Raw genomic sequence first — 20,569 nt, 5'->3', positions numbered from 1 at the left:
TGCGACCCAAACTGACCATTGTTTTATTAGAAAAAAATATGGCCCTTTAATGTCCACTTACCTACATAGGATGCTGTATATAACATTTTAACATAATAAAACAAAAGAAGAAATAAATAATACTTGTCCAGCCTTTGCTGCTATGCTTGCAGATGTGTATAATATGCCCCCGACCCGAATCACAAAGTATTTAAAACGCCAAATAACAAAAATGTAGGTATAGGTGCTTGTAACATTTAAACTTAAACATGTTATTCATTTTATTGCACTATATGGATCACCGGTGCAGTTGAATACAGCATTGCTGTACGGCCCACTCAACATGTATTGTAGTTGACTAGTCAGTCTAGGCTACTGCTCTAATGTTGCTGTAAAAAGCCTGCACGTTTCTCCTTACTGTACGGCCCACTCAACATGTATTGTAGTTGACTAGTCAGTCTAGGCTACTGCTCTAATGTTGCTGTAAAAGGCCTACACGTTTCTCCTTACTTTACGGCCCACTCAACATGTATTGTAGTTGACTAGTCAGTCTAGGCTACTGCTCTAATGTTGCTGTAAAAAGCCTACATATTTCTTCTTTGCATGGTGTTTTGCGGCAACATTTTAATAGCCTGGTTAGGAATGTAACGTGTCTGTCTACTTTCTCCTCCGCTGCGCGCTGTAAACGGGACACACGAAAACAGTGCAATTGAAGTTGGATTCACCAATGGGAGGGCATTTGCTGCCAACATACTGACTCAACTCCAGCTCACTGTAATGATGGAAATTTATGGAAATTGATAAAAAAATGTATCACTAGCCACTTTAAACAATGCCACTTAATATAATGTATATGTATATACTGCACTCTATATCATCTACTGCATCTTGCCATCTTTATGAAATACATGTATCACTAGCCACTTTAAACTATGCACTTTTATGTTTACATACCCTACATTACTCATCTCATATGTATATACTGTACTCGATACCATCTACTGCCTATGCCATTCTGTACCATCACTCATTCATATATCTTTATGTACATATTCTTTATCCCTTTACACTTGTGTGTATAAGGTAGTAGTTGTGGAATTGTTAGGTTAGATTACTCGTTGGTTATTACTGCATTGTCGGAACTAGAAGCACAAGTATTTCGCTACACTCGCATTAACATCTGCTAACCATGTGTATGTGACAAATAAAATTTGATTTGATTTGGCTGTAATTTCATGAAGCACCCGATGTCACAGGAAGGCCAAAAAGATCATCAAGGACAACAACCACCTGAGCCACTGCATGTTCACCCCGCTACCATCCAGTGTTAAACAGCAATCACTAACTCAGAGAGGTTGGTGCCTACATAGAGACTCACTAGTCACTTTAAACAACGCCACTTTAATAATGTTTACATATCTTACATTACTCATCTCATATGTATATACTGTATTCTATACCATCTATTGCATCTTGCCTATGCTGCTCGGTCATCGCTCATCCATATACTTATATGTACATATTCTCATTCACCCCTTTAGATTTGTGTGTATTAGGTAGTTGTTGGGGAATTCTTAGATTAGATATTGTTAGATATTCTTTTTTTCACCTTTATTTAACCAGGCCGGCTAGTTGAGAACAAGTTCTCATTTACAACTGCGACCTGGCCAAGATAAAGCAAAGCAGTGCGACAAAAACAACAACACAGAGTTACACATGGAATAAACAAACGTACATTCAATAACACAATAGAAAAAGTCTATATACAGTGTGTGCAAATGGCGTGAGGAGGTAAGGCAATAAATAGGCCATAGTAGCGAAGTAATTACAATTTAGCAAAATAACACTGGAGTGATAGATGTGCAGATGATGATGTGTAAGTAGAAATACTGGTGTGCAAAAGAGCAAAAAAAGTAAATAAAAATAATATGGGGATGAGGTAGGTAAATTGGATGGGCTATTTACAGATGGGCTGTGTACAGCTGCTGCGATCGGTTAGCTGCTCAGATATCTGATGTTTAAAGTTAGTGAGGAAAATACAAATCTCCAACTTCAGCGATTTTTGCAATTCGTTCCAGTCACTGGCAGCAGAGAACTGGAAGGAAAAGCGGCCAAAGGAGGTGTTGGTTTTGGGGATGACCAGTGAGATATACCTGCTGGAGCACGTGCTATGGGTGGGTGTTGTTATGGTGACCAGTGAGCTTAGATAAGGCGGAGCTTTACCTAGCAAAGACTTATAGATGACCTGGAGCCAGTGGGTCTGGCGACGAATATGTAGCGAGGGCCAGCCGACGAGAGCATACAGGTCGCAGTGGTGGGTGGTACATGGGGCTTTGGTGACAAAACAGATGGCACTGTGATAGACTGCATCCAGTTTGCTGAGTAGAGTGTTGGAGGCTATTTTGTAAATGACATCGCCGAAGTCGAGGATCGGTAGGATAGTCAGTTTTACAAGGGTATGTTTGGTATGTTTGGCAGCAGAGGCTTTGTTGCAAAATAGGAAGCCGATTCTAGATTTAATTTTGGATTGGAGATGTTTAATCTGAGTCTGGAAGGAGAGTTTACAGTCTAACCAGACACCTAGGTATTTGTAGTTGTCCACATATTCTAAGTCAGAACCGTCCAGAGTAGTGATGCTAGTCGGGCGGGCGGGTTCGGGCAGCGATCGGTTGAAAAGCATTAATTTAGTTTTACTAGCATGTAAGAGCAGTTGGAGACCACGGAAGAAGTGTTGTATGGCATTGAAGCTCGTCTGGAGGTTAGTTAACACAGTGTCCAATGAAGGGCCAGATGTCACGTTCGTTATAACGAGTGGACCAAGGCGCAGCGTGCGTAGAGTTCCACATATTTATTAAGGTGAAACTTCAAAGAATAAACTAACGTGCAGTTCGTAGCGCACATAGGCACTAGACAAAACAATATCCCACAACGCAGGTGGGAAAAGGACCACACTAAGTATGATCCCCAATTAGAGGCAACGATCATCAGCTGCCTCCAATTGGGAACCATACTCACACCAACATAGAGACTAGAACACCCCTTAGTCACGCCCTGACCTAAAACACCATAGAGAACCCCGAGGGCTCTCTATGGTCAGGGCGTGACACCAGATGTATACAGAATGTTGTCGCCTGCGTAGAGGTGGATCAGGGAATCACTCGCAGCAAGAGCGACATCGTTGATATATACAGAGAAAAGAGTCGGCCTGAGAATTGAACCCTGTGGCACCCCCATAGAGACTGCCAGAGGTCCGGACAACAGGCCCTCCGATTTGACACACTGAACTCTGTCTGAGAAGTAGTTGGTGAACCAGGAGAGGCAGTCATTAGAGAAACCAAGGCTGTCGAGTCTGCCGATAAGAATACGGTGATTGACAGAGTCGAAAGCCTTGGCCAGGTCGATGAAGTTTGCTGCACAGTACTGTCTTTTATCGATGGCGGTTATGATACTGCACTGTCGGAACTAGATGCACAAGCATTTCGCTACACTCGCATTAACATCTGCTTACCATGTGTAACATTTTATTTTATTTCAACTGTTGACTCATTTATAATCACTTGTGTGTCCTATTCAGCCTGCATGTCTTGTGTTTGACACCATGTCTAATAGTCACATTATGACTGATGTGTGATCATTGCCCTTGCTTGTCTGATATTATTGACATTCCCAGCCTTAGTTACAGTCTTCTGTGTTGTTGTTCAAAATATTGAGTCGTTGAAACTGAAACAGTGCATCCCGAATGAGGTGGAGGCAGCAAACAATGAATCAGGCCAATAACCTGACGAGATAGACAAACAGATCTACTTTACGGGGCTACACAATCACCAATTCATCCAGGTTTTTGATTGGCTATAGAATATAAGAATCAGGTTCTATAGAAATGAAACAAAGAAGGAAATGCATTTCAGGTGTTAGAGATGTAACACCCCCCCCCCCCCCCCCCCCCCCCCCTCGCCTTCTCGCTCCCTCCGTTCTCCTTCTTCCTGGAGTAGTGACCTCGTGCTCCTCGGCTCCCACTGCCAATATGCCACAGGCACAGGAAATACTCACAGGAAACTCCACTGCACAGCATTGGCTGAGGAGAGGACTGGTTGTTCCACGAGCAATGACTGGCTCAATTATACACCATTAAATTTAATGGCAAGAAAAGTGAAAGTGTGTGAAGACTGAAAACATACCTCAAAATTGTATTCCCTGTCTGTCCTGCTCTGTGACATCCCCTTCAGTACAATCTTCTCTATATGTACAGCTGTAAGGAGTAGAGGGAAGAGGATTAACACATACATTCCTATTAAGGGGTTTAACGGTTTACCAAACCTACGGTTCGGTACGTATTGCGGTTTTGGGGTCACTGTTCGGTTTCGGTACAGTTGGGAAAAATAAAAATGTCAACAGTTATCGTGAAAATACAAAGTAATGTTGTTCCTGATTCCATATACACGACATGACCAAAAGTATGTGGACACCTGCTTGTCGAACATCTCATTCCAAAATCATGGGCATTAATAAGGAGTTGGTCCTCCCCTTTGCTGCTATAACAGCCTCCACTCTTCTGGGGAGGCTTTCCACTAGATGTTGGAACCTTGCTGCAGGGACTTGCTTCCATTCAGCCACAAGAGCATTGTGCAGACCAGTCAAGTTCTTCCAAACCGATCTCAACAAACCATTTCTGTATGGACCTCGCTTTGTGCACTGAGGGCATTGTCATGCTGAAACAGGAAAGGGCCTTCCCCAAACTGTTGCCACAAAGTTGGACGCACAGAATCGTCTAGAATGTCATTGTATGCTGTAGCGTTAAGATTTCTCTTCACGGTAACTAAGGGGCCCGAACCATGAAAAACAGCCCCAGACCATTATTCCTCCTCCACCAAATGTTACAGTCAGCACTATGCATTCGGGCAGGTAGCGTTCTCCTGGCATCCACCAAACTCTCTGTCCATTTGCTATTCTTATTGAGCAGTGGCGACAAACTCTCTCTGTCCTTCGCCGAAGGTAAAATGTTCCCCAACTGGAGATTTAAATGATGACGGAGAATCCTCCTGGTTGGTCAACCCCACTGCTCGCCATCGTAGAGAACTAGTTCCCAGCCGTGTCTGAACAAAAGGACCGTTTGAAATGCGACAGTTAAGATTAGAAGGACTACAGAGGTGCGCATAGGCTCTAGCTGTTTAATGGAATAGCCTGACATTTCTTAGATTTTTTGTTAGCTCACATTTACTCGAGGAATACAACGCAGCGTAGACATAACCTATAGGCCTTTTTGTATATATTTTTGATGCATTCATTCGGTTTCAGTGTGGACCGATCCGAGGTCCCCGAACCGAACAGTTCCATACGAATACGTGTACCGTTACACCCCTAATTCTTATTGGACATAGTTTACAGTAATAGTAGTGTGTGTTTGACTATAGTGTGTATGTGACTGTGTTGTCATTCGCTTCCCAGCTGACTGTGGATGTGTTTGTGAGTGTTTGTACTGTATACGCCTGTCTGACTGACTGTCTGTCTGTCTGTCTGTCTGCCTGCCAGTCTGTCTGTCTGCCAGTCTGCGGCGTACCTTCCCTCTGGGTTCTGCTTCCTTGCTGGGTCGTGCAGCTGGGGGGTGTCTGGCTGGCACATTGTCTCTGCCCCTGTGTCCTCTCATCCAGACTGGCTTCAGTGGTGACGGCAGCTGGGCCCAGGTACTCTGCTTTCTGGGCCTTGGGAAACACAAAGCAACTAGTGAGCAGAAAGCCTTCAACACTGCAGCTGCACTCAGGCAATTAAATACATGATGACATCCCACAGAGGAAGGACACCAAGATGAATCAAACTATCAAGCTCTCAGAACATCTGTCAGGTGTGCTATCTGTTCTAATATTAAACGTTGCCGCCGGTGGTGCTATCGTCCTTCAGGGACCCACGGCGTTGTTAATGCGGTGGTCTTTGAACAATTGTCTGGTGGATGACAGCAGCTAGCATCCACACACACACTGACGGACGCACGGGCACATCACACACACACACACACACACACACACACACACACACACACACACACACACACACACACACACACACACACACACACACACACACACACACACACACACACACACACACTTACGCCCACACACTTACGCCCACACACACACATCACACACACACACACTTACGCCCAAACACACACACTTACGCCCACGCCCCCACACACACACACACACACTGTTTGTAGCCCATGAGACGGGGTCAGTCAGGGCTTTGGTCCCCAGCTATCAGTTAGGAGCTGACAAACACAGACTGACAGTTAGCCTCCGCTGAAGGTCAGGGGAGAACAGAGCACAGTTCAGCCCCCAGCGTATCAGTGCAACACAAGCCTCTCAGATCCAGTAGAACTTGTACTAATAGGCCCGTATCAAATTAGCAACAGCCTTGCCCAAGTAGGGCAGTGGCGGTCACGACAAACGTTGTCAGCCGGTGATTGTCAAGCAATAACTGGTCGGGCCTCACGGTAATTGACCATTAATTAACAAATTAATGATAATAATAATGACAAATAATTAACAAAAACACATTTAGCATCTCCCGGCTTTCACATAAGCCACTGATGCAGACCTTTAGAACATCTATATTTTAAAAAGTCTAATAAATCTATGTAATATAGCCTACACCTTCACAATAAATCCATTATTTATTTTAGACAGGTCTAAAGAAGCATGATATGAAGAAAATGTAGTCTATTTCAGAAGAACAGAACAGCATACTCTGAGTTGTCTTTATGTTAGGTCCTGATCTGGCTATGCCATATGGCTGTGGGCTACACTCCTTTAGCAGACAAGATTTTGCTTAGAATTCCGTGGCATTATTTTATAGTATGAAGAAAACAATTGAACAAAGCTGAATTAAATATAAATATTTTCTCCAAACAATTTGAGGGAGTGCGCAAATTCAGCTAATCTGTGTTGAACAGTTACCAAAGAAATAGGTACTCCTAAACTCAGCAAAAAAGAAACGTCCCTTTTTCAGGACACTGTCTTTCAAAGATAATTCGTAAAAATCCAAATCACTTCACAGATCTTCATTGTAAAGGGTTTAAACACTGTTTCCCATGCTTGTTCAATGAACCATAAACAATTCATGAACATACACCTGTGGAACGGTCGTTAAGACACTAACAACTTACAGATGGTAGCCAATTAAGGTTACAGTTATGAAAACTTAGGACACTAAAGAGGCCTTTCTACTGACTCTGAAAAACACCAAAAGAAAGATTCCCAGGATCCCTGCTCATCTGCGTGAACGTGCCTTAGGCATGCTGCAAGGAGGCATGAGAACTGCAGATGTGGCCAGGGCAATAAATTGCAATGTCCGTACTGTGAGACTCCTAAGACAGCGGTACAGGGAGACAGGACGGACAGCTGATCGTCCTCACAGTGGCAGACCACGTGTAACAACACCTGCACAGGATCGTACATCCGAACATCACACCTGCTGGACAGGTACAGGATGGCAACAACAACTGCCCGAGTTACACCAGGAATGCACAATCCCTCCATCAGTGCTCAGACTGTCCACAAAAGGCTGAGAGAGGCTGGACTGAGGACTCGTAGGCCTGTTGTAAGGCAGGTCCTCACCAGACATCACCGGCAACAACGTCGCCTATGGGCACAAACCCACCGTCGCTGGACCAGACAGGACTGGCAAAAAGTGCTTTTCACTGACGAGTCACGGTTTTGTCTCACCAGGGGTGATGGTCGGATTCACGTTTATCGTCGAAGGAATGAGTGTTACACCGAAGCCTGTACTCTGGAGCGGGATCGATTTGGAGGTGGAGGGTCCGTCATGGTCTGGGGCGGTGTGTCACAGCATCATCGAACTGAGCTTATTGTCATTGCAGGCAATCTCAACGCTGTGCGTTACAGGGAAGGCGTGATTTCCTGCAAGACCGAGACAATCCCTTTTGGAGGGATTGTGCGTTCCTGGTGTAACTCTGTCAGTGTTCTGCCATGGCCAGCGAAGAGCCCAGATCTCAATTCCATTGAGCACGTCTGGGACCTGTTGGATCGGAGTGGCTAGGGCTATTCCCCCCAGAAATGTCTGGGAACTTGCAGGTACATTGGTGGAAGAGCGGGGTAACATCTCACAGCAAGAACTGGCAAATCTGGTGCAGTCCATGAGGAGGAGATGCACTGCAGTACTTAATGCAGCTGGTGGCCACACCAGATACTGACTGTTACTTTTGATTTTGACTCCCCTTTGTTCAGGGACACATTATTCCATTTCTGTTAGTCACATGTCTGTGGAACTTATTCAGTTTATGTCTCGGTTGTTGAATCTTGTTATGTTCATACACATATTTACACATGTTAAGTTTGTTGAAAATAAACGCAGTTGACAGTCAGAGGACGTTTCTTTTTTTGCTGAGTTTATATGCTTAATTTAGAGTTTTTAATGTTACTTTAGTTGTTCTCCAAACGTTGCAAGGCTGCATGATGAGACTCTAATGATGATTTCAAAAAAGTTACTTGAAAGGCATGAGCTATGCTTTGTTTTTTTTGCGCAAGCTGTACACACTTCATCAGTCTCTCATTCACAATTTGATAATGCCTTAAATTTCACGGCGGCATCCCCTTTGTGGCTGTAATACACCCCAAAAAAATCCATGCCTTTTGCGGGCAATGGCGGTTGTGTCCTTCTCCCATCATATGATCGGGTCTTTCTCACAGGCTACAAGGGAAGACAGACACACCAGGGACGCAACTGAGCGGTGCATATTCTATTCTGTGCGAGAAATAAATATTCCAAAGATTATCTGGGATCGTTGTGGGATGCAATAGATCACGAATTAATCTAACTATTAGCATCCCCAAAAAAATGTTTTACGCAATGTGGCTGACGCAACAGATCAGAATGTTTAGCTTAAAATGTTGATAAACTATTTGGCTATTTCCTCACATTATAAGCGCAGCAATGCGCACATGGTAGTAGGCTATAAGCAACATTTTCCATTAGCGGAAAAACAACATAATCAAAAGTAACCGCAAATGTGATTATGCATATAATGCTTTTATTATGAAGGCGCATTTTTATGGTGAAAATTATCTTTCCCAAACTTGAAACTCGCGCGCTGTTTATATATGCCAGTTAGGCTCTACATCCGTTGTAAAGAGGATTAATGTGCTTAATTTTAAGAAGTTATTTGGCCACTTTAGTTGTGATACAAACCTTATCAAAACATATAGGCCTATGGGCTAGGCTACATGAGGTGTGCAACTATGATTGAACAAGTCACAAAAAAAAGGCTGTTTCTTATGCTGGGCATCATTCACAAGTGATAATATGTGCTTAGCTTAATATTAGGAAAGTTGAGAAATAAATATAGTAGGTCTAGCCTATAGAAAGCTGATGGGATCATCCTCTTTTTATTAGCGGCCATCACTCTGTTGCGCAATTGCATAGCCTATATAAATGTTGCGTAACATGAGCTCTCATGAAGTGTTTGATTAGATTTTAGATCATATTTACATTTATGTCAGAGTGATTAGAGGGATAATAGAGTGCTGAGTACCAGGCAGTTAGCAAGTTCAGTAGGCTACTAATGACCAGCAGCAGCATCAGAGCTTGGAGAAGCCTAATTACCGTGACTAAACAGTCAAGTTGAATTTGATTGACTGCCTTCATGACCCGTGACCTCCGGTGTAGCGGTAATACGGTCACCGCAACAGCCCAAAGCACTAGTTCTATGTACTTCCAAATAAAATATACCAGGGGAAAAACAATCATTGCTGGCATTCAAATGCAGAACGATATAGGCCTAGACTTGGTCCTATTTAAGTGGCAGTGGCATATTGATTGATGGCAAACAACACTGGGACATCAGCTGCTTGTGATTTGAAGGGCTTTGCTTTAATGCAGCATCTCCTCCCTCTTTTCATTTGACATGTTGCAGGTCCAGGAACAACTGGTCTAAAATTGAGCCCTCTGATTTCATTTCATTAACTCGACATCTGCTGCTGAGTGGAGAGGTGATTCACCACGAGGTCATCGAGGGATATTTCTGGAACGAGTCAGTCAGACAGTGGACGCCATCACTCTTTTTCATCCAACAGACTGTAAAATTAACTACATGTTGAACTGGAGAGGGAGTCCCTCTATGAGCCTGTTTACACTTACAAAATAGTCTGAATATGTGAAGCAAGATCTTAATCTATTCGACATCAGATTTGCAACTTTTCTGTTTACACTGTCCTCTATATCCTGTACATTGATTGGACACAGCAGCAAAGGCTAGAGATCCAGACCATCTAACTCTGAGTTTCCCAAACTCGGTCCTCTGGACCCCAAGGGGGGGGGTCATGTTTTGGTTTTTGCCCTTGCACTACACAGCCAATTAAAAATAATCTACTAATCATCAAGCTTTGACCAATCAGCTGTGTAGTGTCAGGTCAAAAAACAAGCAATTACCACCTGTGTAACCTTGTTAAAACAGTGTCCAGTACTTGAGCCATTAGTAAACTTTTATGCACTGGAAGGTTCAAATGTGTTCAGATCACATTTCCTTGGTGAAGCATGGACTGCGTGGCAACTGACCATTGTGTAGTTAGCCTGGGTGACTGAACCCTTCCTAGCTGCTAAACTGTGGGGGTGGAGCGGGGTGGATGGGGCCTGTGTTCGATATAATAACACACTAAAAGAAAAGAAACGACTATTAATGTTAATCAGAGAGACTCTGATTTTATGTTTGATATTGATCCAAATGATATGGACCCTGATTTAACTTTCATTGTTAATTTGTTTATTTTTCATGGAAGATTCTTTATCCATAAAATGAAGTGGGCAGAGAACAAACCCCTCTTCACATTATTTAAGATAGAATTTAAATATTATTTAGACATTATCAGTAAATGTAAAAACTAAAAAGGAATACGCACCATAAAAGTTTTTGACAAATTGAAAATGTATCTCGATATGTAATACTCCTGTCTGTTAGGTTTATGTACTCTTGTTTGTATATTTCTGTTTTAGTATTTGTTGTGTTCATAAAATAAAATAAATAAAATAATAATAAAAAATTTAAAAATAATAATAACATTTAAATATATACAACAACACACTAAAACCTAACACCATATCACTTCAGCGGTAGCTCTACTTCCGATCATAATTGCTGGCTATGAGAGCGTAAGATAATGTGAGTTGCGAGGTTGTGTGCTGCTGGCTTCCAACTCTCTTCAAGTGGCTAAATGACATTCGGCAGCTACACAGAGATGCACCTATTTCAACCGTCAAGTGGGTTAAGTGGTTCAGTTGGGCATCAACACTATAGTCAACATGGATGACTGTCCAATAACAGTACTCTATTAAGACTAGGGCTGGGAATCTCCCTGTAGAGTGGCCAGACATTTAGTTGAAAAATGTTTTTAAACAATCTATAGGATGAAAAATACCTGAGATTTGGAGCAGGTACAGCCGACTAGCGCTAGCTAACGCCATCTAGCAACACATTATTTATTTATTTTTATAGATGCTTGGAGTCAAAGTATCGATATAATATCGTCCAAAATAATATTGCGATATGTAACTGTATACATTTTCCCCCCATCCTTAATTTAAACTGTACTAGAAAAACAAAGTGTCATTTTTGGTTTAGCTAAATAAAGAAAAAAGTGGAAATAGGATGTGACCATGACGACAAGTTAAAAGTATTGAGCAAATAAAATCATGGATGTGTGTTATTTGTCCTTTTCCAATAGCCTACACAGTGGTCATCTTTGACAAGCATCACTTCAATATAAAGACAGGCCTGCATTACAAGTGTAAAGCCATAAGGAATTAGCATTCATCCCAATAATCTGTTTAAATCAGTAAAGGTAAGTAGATTTTTTTAATTTAACCTTTATTTAACTAGGGCAAGTCAGTTAAGAACAAATTCTTATTTACAATGACGGCCTAGGAACAGTGGGTCAACTGCCTTGTTCAGGGGCAGAACTACAGATTTTTAACTTGTCAGCTCGGGGATTCGATCTAGCAACCTTTCGGTTACTGGCACAACGCTCTAACCACTAGGCTACCTGCTGAGATGACACCCTATTAAATGAGGAGAGGAGGAGAGGACACCCTGTTAAATGAGGAGATGACACCCTGTTAAAGGGATAGTGTTTGATTCTGGCAATTGGGATCCTTATTTGTGTGCAGTTTGAAGGAAGTTGAAGGTAGTTTCGTGAGCTATTGCTAACTAGCGTTAGCGCAATGACTTGAAGACTACCTTCAGCTTCCTTCAGACTGCACACAGAGACATACAAATCTGACTCTGGGTAAGTAGAAAAACAGAATCTCCCTACTATCCCTTCAACATGCAGCACCCCAAGAAGGAAATGCCTCCCTATCAACAAACTGAAAGATCCTGGCTGGCCTCCACTTGTCCAGTCACCTTAGTGCTCAGTTGGTTTCAAGCCCTTGGCTCACAGCATGGTTGAGGCCCCTCACTCTGGCATAACCTCCTCCTCCCTGTAGAGTTGCCAGGCTTGCACTACAGTAGGCCACAGGACCGAATGCCTCACACGTAGCACAGCACATAACTCTTTGTGAAATGCACCATAAAAACTAGAAAGTGTATTGGGGGGGTTGGTTTACAGTGGCCTTTTGTACAGTCAGAAATAGCACAACCACTCCTCTGTGACATCATGAAATGCCTCGACTAGAATAGGGTATAGCGGATAGGGGTGTGAACGTGTAAACGAAATTGGGATCCTTAATGTTAATAAAAAATCCATAACCAAAGTTATTTTTCACAAAATGAAACTTCAAATCACAGTGTTGTTATCACAAAACTACCACAAACAGGTCCTGATCATGATCACAACGGGAAAATATATATATATATATATATTTTTTTACAAATACCTAACTCAACAATGCTGTAACGTTAGTAGGAGAAAGCTTCAATGCATGAGGGAGCTTTAATGAATAATGGAGCTTTAATGCATGAGGGAGCTTTAATGCAAGAGGGAGCTTTAATGAATAATGGAGCTTTAATGCACGAGGGAGCTTTAATGAATAATGGAGCTTTAATGCATGAGGGAGCTTTAATGCATAACGGAGCATTAATGCACGAAGGAGCTTTAATTAATAATGAGCTTTAATGCACGAGGGAGCTTTAATGCAAGAGGTAGCTTTAATTAATAATGAGCTTTAATGCATGATGGAGCTTTAATTAATAATGAGCTTTAATGCAAGATGGAGCTTTAATGCACGAGGGAGCTTTAATACACGAGGTAGCTTTAATGAATAATGGAGATTGAATGCATGAGGGAGATTGAATGAATAATGGAGATTGAATGCATGAGGGAGATTGAATGAATAATGGAGATTGAATGCATGAGGGAGATTTAATGAATGAGGGAGATTTAATGAATGAGGGAGATTTAATGAATGAGGGAGCTTAAATGAATAATGGTGATTTAATGCACGACGGAGCTTATATGAATAATGGTGATTGAATGCATGAGGGAGAGCGAGAGGGTCGACGCAGAGTAGCAGCCATGTGAGTGACGAGGGGGAGCAGGGAGAGAGATAGTCTACCAGCTCGAGTTGACTTGGTTGCTATCTTATTGTTATTTATTTATCATTTCATTACATAGAAGTGGCTGGATGGGTATAGGGAACATTAGAGTATCATGTAGTAACCTAAACCTATCACTGTTACATTGAACTGGGTGAATATGAATGACAGTAACCTAAACCTATCACTGTTACATTGAACTGGGTGAATATGAATGACAGTAACCTAAACCTATCACTGTTACATTGAACTGGGTGAATATGAATGACAGTAACCTAAACCTATCACTGTTACATTGAACTGGGTGAATGGAATACGAATGATAGTAACCTAAACCTATCACTGTTACATTGAACTGGGTGAATATGAATGATAGTAACCTAAACCTATCACTGTTACATTGAACTGGGTGAATGGAATACGAATGATAGTAACCTAAACCTATCACTGTTACATTGAACTGGGTGAATATGAATGATAATAACCTAAACCTATCACTGTTACATTGAACTGGGTGAATGGAATACGAATGATAGTAACCTAAACCTATCACTGTTACATTGAACTGGGTGAATATGAATGATAGTAACCTAAACCTATCACTGTTACATTGAACTGGGTGAATATGAATGATAGTAACCTAAACCTATCACTGTTACATTGAACTTGGTGAATATGAATGACAGTAACCTAAACCTATCACTGTTACATTGAACTGGGTGAATGGAATACGAATGATAGTAACCTAAACCTATCACTGTTACATTGAACTGGGTGAATGGAATACGAATGATAGTAACCTAAACCTATCACTGTTACATTGAACTGGGTGAATGGAATACGAATGACAGTCATCCAATATGCTGTAACAGAAATAAGGCCATGTTCATAATACATTTTTTTTAAACAATCGTCCTCCCTAATCTTAAACGGCATCAACTGTCACTGGTATGAAGATAAGGCTAAAACTGCTTATCCAATAGAAATCCCCTATCACACTTGTAGGCGATGTCATGGCGATGTTGGCTAGCTAAGTTCACGCCTAGAAACACGTCATGGGGTCTAACGGTCATCTCGAACTGAACTGAGCATGTGCAGGCCATCAAATCAAAGGCACTCATTCGTCGATACAAAGTATTTTTTTTTTTTTATATAATTAAAAACGTGTCAGTTTGTCACTTTTAGAAGGTTGGAGTAATAACATGTTCAGCTACTTATTAAGACGTTGGCTCAAATCGAGGTTGTGCCATTAGATTTTCAAAAAAAATTAACAACTAAAGGAAGAATTTTTCACATCTCATTGAGTATGGTTACATGCACACAATAATACGATTATTGTGAATAGTCCGAATAATGTAATAGTTTGATTTAAACGTTTACATGCTACGCAAGAAGAAGAAAGATTGATCTAATAATCATGTTTACATGGACACATCTGAAATCAGGCTACCTGATGGTACTTTGATAGATGCAGAAAATTGCCAATCAAAATAAACATTCTACCACAGCAACCATGTTATTTTTGTGACGCCTATTTAATTCTGAGTTCGGACATATAACGTTATATATGGGAAAAACTTTTTCTAAAATGCCTTTTCGTTTTTCAGAACAAAACAAGGAAGCTCCCACAGATCTAATAACTCTGAGGATTTACAGGTCATAATAATTAAAAAGATTCCTCAGAAAACCAGCTGTTATAATTGGCATAGGCTTACATCGATTAGGACCTTACGCCGATTAAGATAAGCAGAGTAAGGTGTTAACATGACTAATGCCATATTCGACCTTCTGCCATAATCCGTTTAATAATCAAATGATTAGTGTGCATGTTGACTTCTCGAACCACAAACCCCTGCCTGGTCTGTTTCGCAAGTGTTCCCGGAAGTCTCGGGATGTTGTGCCTCTGGGTTTAGAAACTCTTGTTGTTATAATCTGCGATTTCCCGGCCATCCTCATGCACTGTTGCACCTACTAATCTACTGAGCACTGTTGGTGCTCCACCCAAGCAAGGCATTTGATTGATTTGACGTGTTGTGAGGCGTCACTGATTTACACCGGGTTCCCACCCCTATTTAGCTATTCTTCTGCTATAAACTTCCCCCAGGACGTTTTAGGGAAGTCTGTTTCACGACGAGGCCAGTCACATCCTTAATAGAGGCTGATGTGGCTAAGTTAGAGACCTCTTTAGTGGAGTTTTGCCATATCTAGAGAGAAAGTAAAAAACGAAAAGAAAAAAAATGCAATTTAAGAATGGGAAGCATAGAAATAACGCACATAGTATAGAAATATCGCTTCTTAGACTTGCTTTCATGGAGAATAACAGATCTATAGATCACATTTCTATGTGAATTTGGTACATATTTGCGAACAATGTACATATTACATTTTTAAAGCCACAAAAAAATACTGTATGTGAGGTGGTGTTCTTTCAAACAGTGGCATGGGGAGTGATCCAGCTTTATGTCCATTTCAACACAGTGAATGACATGTCTACTAAACTCATAGTAGGCCGTAAATAAAGCCTGGACTCTGTCCTCACATGTAGTGATTTCATTTTTGAATTGCCACATGAGCACAGATCAAAAAAAAGTTCTTACTGTTTTGAATGAGGTAGGCTATATGAGTCAGAGGAGGATGTTTATCCTTGGTGTTTGTTGTTAATCCTTGGTGTTTGTTGTTAATCCTTGGTGCAAAAGCAGATTAAATCTGCAAATACTGCATCTTCCCCCATCTGTCAAATGTCAACCGTTGAGAACTAGCCATACTATTTTAGCCTTTTGTAAAACATTGGGATAACCTAATCTACATTGTCAAAATGAGCCAATGGAATTTTGTAAGTCTCACAATTCGGGAAAATCGGTGAACAGATTCAAGGCAATAACTTTCCCAGTTGTGTAAATACCCCCCCCCCCCCCCCCCCCACTCTCCCCAAACACGGGCAGAGTTATCATGCAAAACCACTTATTTGCTTATGACAACAACTTTATTTTCCCTGAGGTTATGTGGCAGATGGATTTATATTCAGGGCAATAGAGCAACTGAAACGCATCCAAGATTGTAAGCAACACTGTTATTTTGAAAGGAAAGCATAAACTGGCTGTGTGTTTGTTATTATAGTCAGGCCTACTCCAATTTCTCTCATCCTCTCTCATGAATGAAAAACATGATGCACTTAGCCTAGATTTTAGCTGCAGCTTCTCGTATCTACTATTTTGTCGGTTCACTATATGCCAGTTTATCTAGTTTGCAAACCTTTACTAAAGCATATGCTCTAACAAAACGCAAGAGAATCTGAGAAAAGGTCAATCTTTTTTTGTAGCTGTGTTGTCAAAGGGCAATGCCTATCCCTAACTTTCCCGTTTGCTTCTCCCAGCTGTCAAACGCCAGAGCACGAAATGACTTCTTGCATACACGTTGGTCTCGCAACCTAGCAGACTTTTGGTTTTAAAACATCAGGAACATTAAGAGATGGATGAATATGGACAAGACTGTACTTAGTCACATAGCATGAAGAGATTCACAACTTGCCTACTTTAGCTAGCTAGCTAAATTTTCCTAGCTACACGCCTAGCGTTCATCACCAAGTTAACTAGCTAACGTTAGCTAGCTAGCTACAGTAGTCTACCGAGCTACGTTGACTATATATACTGAACAAAAATCAAAACGCAACATGTAAAGTGTTGGTCCCATTTTTCATGAACTGAAATAAAAAATCCCAGAAATGTCTTCTTTGCCAGGATAATCCATTCACCTGACAGGTGTGGCATATCAAGAAACGGATTAAACAGCATGATCATTACACAGGTACACCTTGTGCTGGGGATAATAAAAGGTGCAGTTTTGTCACACAACACAATTGCCATAGATGTCTCATGTTTTGAGGGGGCGTGCAATTGGCATGCCGACTGCAGCAATGTCCAACAGAGCTGTTGCCAACTTCGTTTTAGAGAATCTTGCAGTACACCCAACCTGCCTCACAACCGCAGACCACGCCAGCCCAGGACCTCCACATCTGGCTCCTTCACCTGCTGGATGGTCTGATGTGGGGGGGTACTGAGGAGTATTTATGTCTGTAATAACTCTAACCCTTTTGTGGAGGGGAAATAATTCTGATTGGGTGGGCCTGGCTCCCCAGTGGGCGGACCTATGCTCCTGCCCAGTCATGTGAAATCCACAGATTAGGACCAGATTCATTTATTTCAATTGACTGATTTCCTTCTATCAACTGTAACCCAGTAACATCTTTGAAATTGTTGCGTTTTATTTTTGTTCAGTGTAGCTAACACGTTAGCTAACCTGATGTGGTCATGTTGGCTAGCTACAGTACCGTTCTTTGGCTAAATGGCCAAACTAGCTAGCTAACGTTAGCGAGCTAATAAATCGTTATATCTAGTGAGCTAACTGGCTGTCTAATTTACCGTACTCTTTGCCAGCTAACTGGTAGCCAGCTAGATATAATATGCAAACTTCAATGCTAGCTAGCTACCTTAACAATAACTAGCTAGCGGCGTCAGAGCACGGCTCCAAAACTCTTGAAAGTTAGTCAGCTAGCTAGCTAACAAACTAGCCAACTATTAATCAATGTTACCTGGGCGTTTATTCTGTACTGATTCTGCTGTCTATCCTCTGTGGCAAGTTCGATTTTGTCCAGCTGCACTAGAAGGGTTTCTCTTTGATGAAAAGGGAACGCTGGGTGCAATGAGGCCATAGTAAAAAGCAGCGCCAACTGCTCCAAGGGTCCGACCGCTGCCTCCATTGGACGCCCGCAAATATGGTCTGTTCTCCTGAACGCTTTCCCGTCCACACACGAAGGATGGAGCGGGTCCCTGAAGGGAGAAACAGAGTAACCGGGATAGTTTTTGTAGAACAAGGCGGGATCCATATGGCTCAATATCCGAAATAGTATTCCCGCACACTCCCTGCTGTCAGATCGCAGAAGGGACAAGCAGACCAGCAGTTTGGAGCGCACGACCGGGTCGATAACATCAGATAAAATGCCCAAATCATTCGGACAGTTCGCTCTGATCTCGACATCCCGTAGAATTGGGTAATCTTTCCGTGCCAAGTCTTCCAGACAGGAGCCCAAAAACCGGAGTTCGAGCGGCTGGCACATATGCAGCAGTCCGCACATTAACTCGATCCGCTTGGCAGGATTTAGATGCAAACCAAACCACTCGAAAACGGTCTCTTTGTCCAATTGAGATGGATATCCTGGGTGTCTGGATGAATCTTCGAGCCTGTCCGAGATCGTGGGAGAGACCGATCTGGGAATATGGAGATCCGGCTGTTCCTCGGCCGTATCATCTCCTGCCTCCGCGGTTCTCATGGGCAGCTTCGTTTTAAGCATTATCGGCTCGAGTGGAAAGGCTTCAAGGCGTAAATTACTGTTAAATATAGCTACATCCTTTGATTGTCTAACTGCTGTGTAATGCAGAATCAACAGAAGCAAATCAATTTTTCAGTAATAGTCAGAGAGACTCTCGGCGACAAGCTTTAGTTTTAATTTCTCCTCCACTGTAGACGGCACTCTGGTGACCTGTCAATCATTCATAAACCCCTCCCCTTTCCGTAGGAGTGTACTGGGTCCTGAATTTTAGCTGAGTGGTAGTTTGTTAATAAAAGTGTCATAACAACTTGAGCTCATCATTTATTTATCTACAATGTAGGTAGAAGTACAATTTGTAGAGTGGTACATTTTACATGTGTTTAATGTCGAATCTGTAGGATCTTATGAAATGACAAGCCTATATTATGTGATGTATGAAATGGCAAGCATATATTATGTGATTTCATAGTATTCATTGCTCAATTTATTGCAGTAGTAATTCAGTTTCATGTATCCCTTCAAAATGCTTAGGCCTACTGCAGAAGTAAAAATCATGTGTGTATTAAAATATGTGATCTCTTGATTTAGACATCTATGCATGTAAATCCTGCGTTGTTAAACACTTTACATGATAGTGGTCTTATTACTGTGTTATAATTATTGTTCCTATGGGCCGAGCGAGAGATGAGGAATCCTTTAGACAACACTGACCCCTAGTGGCTTACAAACAACATTGCATAAGTAGTACATGCATAATACCAAGGCCAGGATATTTTTTCACTCCTGTTGGCTAAAGACTACAGTACCCTACTGTATGTGAAATATGTCAGATTTAATCATACATCCTTGATAATCCCTTTAGATTTCAACATATTGATGGTAATTTAACATGGCATTTGGAGGCAGTGTCAGAGGAAGGACCTAAAAATTGTCAAACATTCCAGCCAGCCTAGTCATAGACTGTTCTCTCTGCTACCGCACAGAGATCTTTACTGGAGCACCAAGTCTAGGTCCAAAAGGCTCCTTAACAGCTTCTACCTCCAAGCCATAAGACTGCTGAACATTTAATCCAATGGCTACCCGGACTATTTGTATTTACCCCCTTTTTTTTTACACTGCTGCTACTCTCTGTTTATTATCTATGCATATTCACTTTACCCCTACCTACATGTACATATTACCTCAATTACTTTGACTAACCGGTACCCCGGCACATTGACTCAGTACCGGTACCACCTGTATATAGTCTCGTTATTCTTATTTTATTGTGTTACTTTTTTACTTAAGTTTATGTAGCAAAACATGTTTCTCACTCCGCACTGTTCTTTAAGGGCTTGTAAGTTAGCATTTCATTGTAAGGCCTACACCAGTTTTATTCGGTGCATGTGACAAATAAAATGATTTGATTGGACCGTCAACATAGCTGTTGTAGCTTGTGTTCTTCAAAACGGCTTGAAACCTTGAAATATGTTGTGACAATAATCGAAGGCAAGCAACAGGAGGGCAACGTTAGATCAGGGTCCACCATCTATCCTTTTTGGTTGTCATAGAGATAAAACTGCTGAAATGTGCTGTCACGATCGTCTATAGGAGAGAGAGAGGACCAAGGCGCAGCGTGTTGAAAATACATCTTCTCTTTTATTTTAAGAAGAAAAATGAAACAAAACAACAAACAGACGACCGTGAAGCTATAAATCTAGATAGTGCTGACACAAACACTACAC

The 20,569-nt window shown here is 41.6% G+C and overlaps 1 protein-coding gene across 4 annotated transcripts in view; it reads right to left on the bottom strand.

The window, feature by feature from the left end:
- LOC120027858 (zinc finger CCHC domain-containing protein 2-like) overlaps window positions 1-19,061 on the bottom strand; it is an 87,194-nt gene extending 68,133 nt beyond the window's left edge. For all 4 annotated transcript variants that reach the window (XM_038972936.1, XM_038972938.1, XM_038972937.1 and 1 more), the window contains exons 1-3: window positions 18,108-19,061; window positions 5,537-5,678; window positions 4,158-4,228 (exon numbers count right to left, since the gene is read on the bottom strand). In XM_038972936.1, the coding sequence (XP_038828864.1) occupies window positions 4,158-4,228; window positions 5,537-5,678; window positions 18,108-18,866 (972 nt within the window). In that variant the 5' untranslated portion in view covers window positions 18,867-19,061. The remainder of the gene's footprint in view (window positions 1-4,157; window positions 4,229-5,536; window positions 5,679-18,107) is intronic.
- Between the last annotated feature and the right edge of the window lie 1,508 nt (window positions 19,062-20,569).

Source organism: Salvelinus namaycush, chromosome 33, assembly GCF_016432855.1.
Source record: "Salvelinus namaycush isolate Seneca chromosome 33, SaNama_1.0, whole genome shotgun sequence".
NCBI classification, from domain to species: domain Eukaryota; kingdom Metazoa; phylum Chordata; class Actinopteri; order Salmoniformes; family Salmonidae; genus Salvelinus; species Salvelinus namaycush.
Note: the sequence above shows the minus strand (reverse complement) of the source record. Positions and strands in the feature narration are given on the sequence as shown.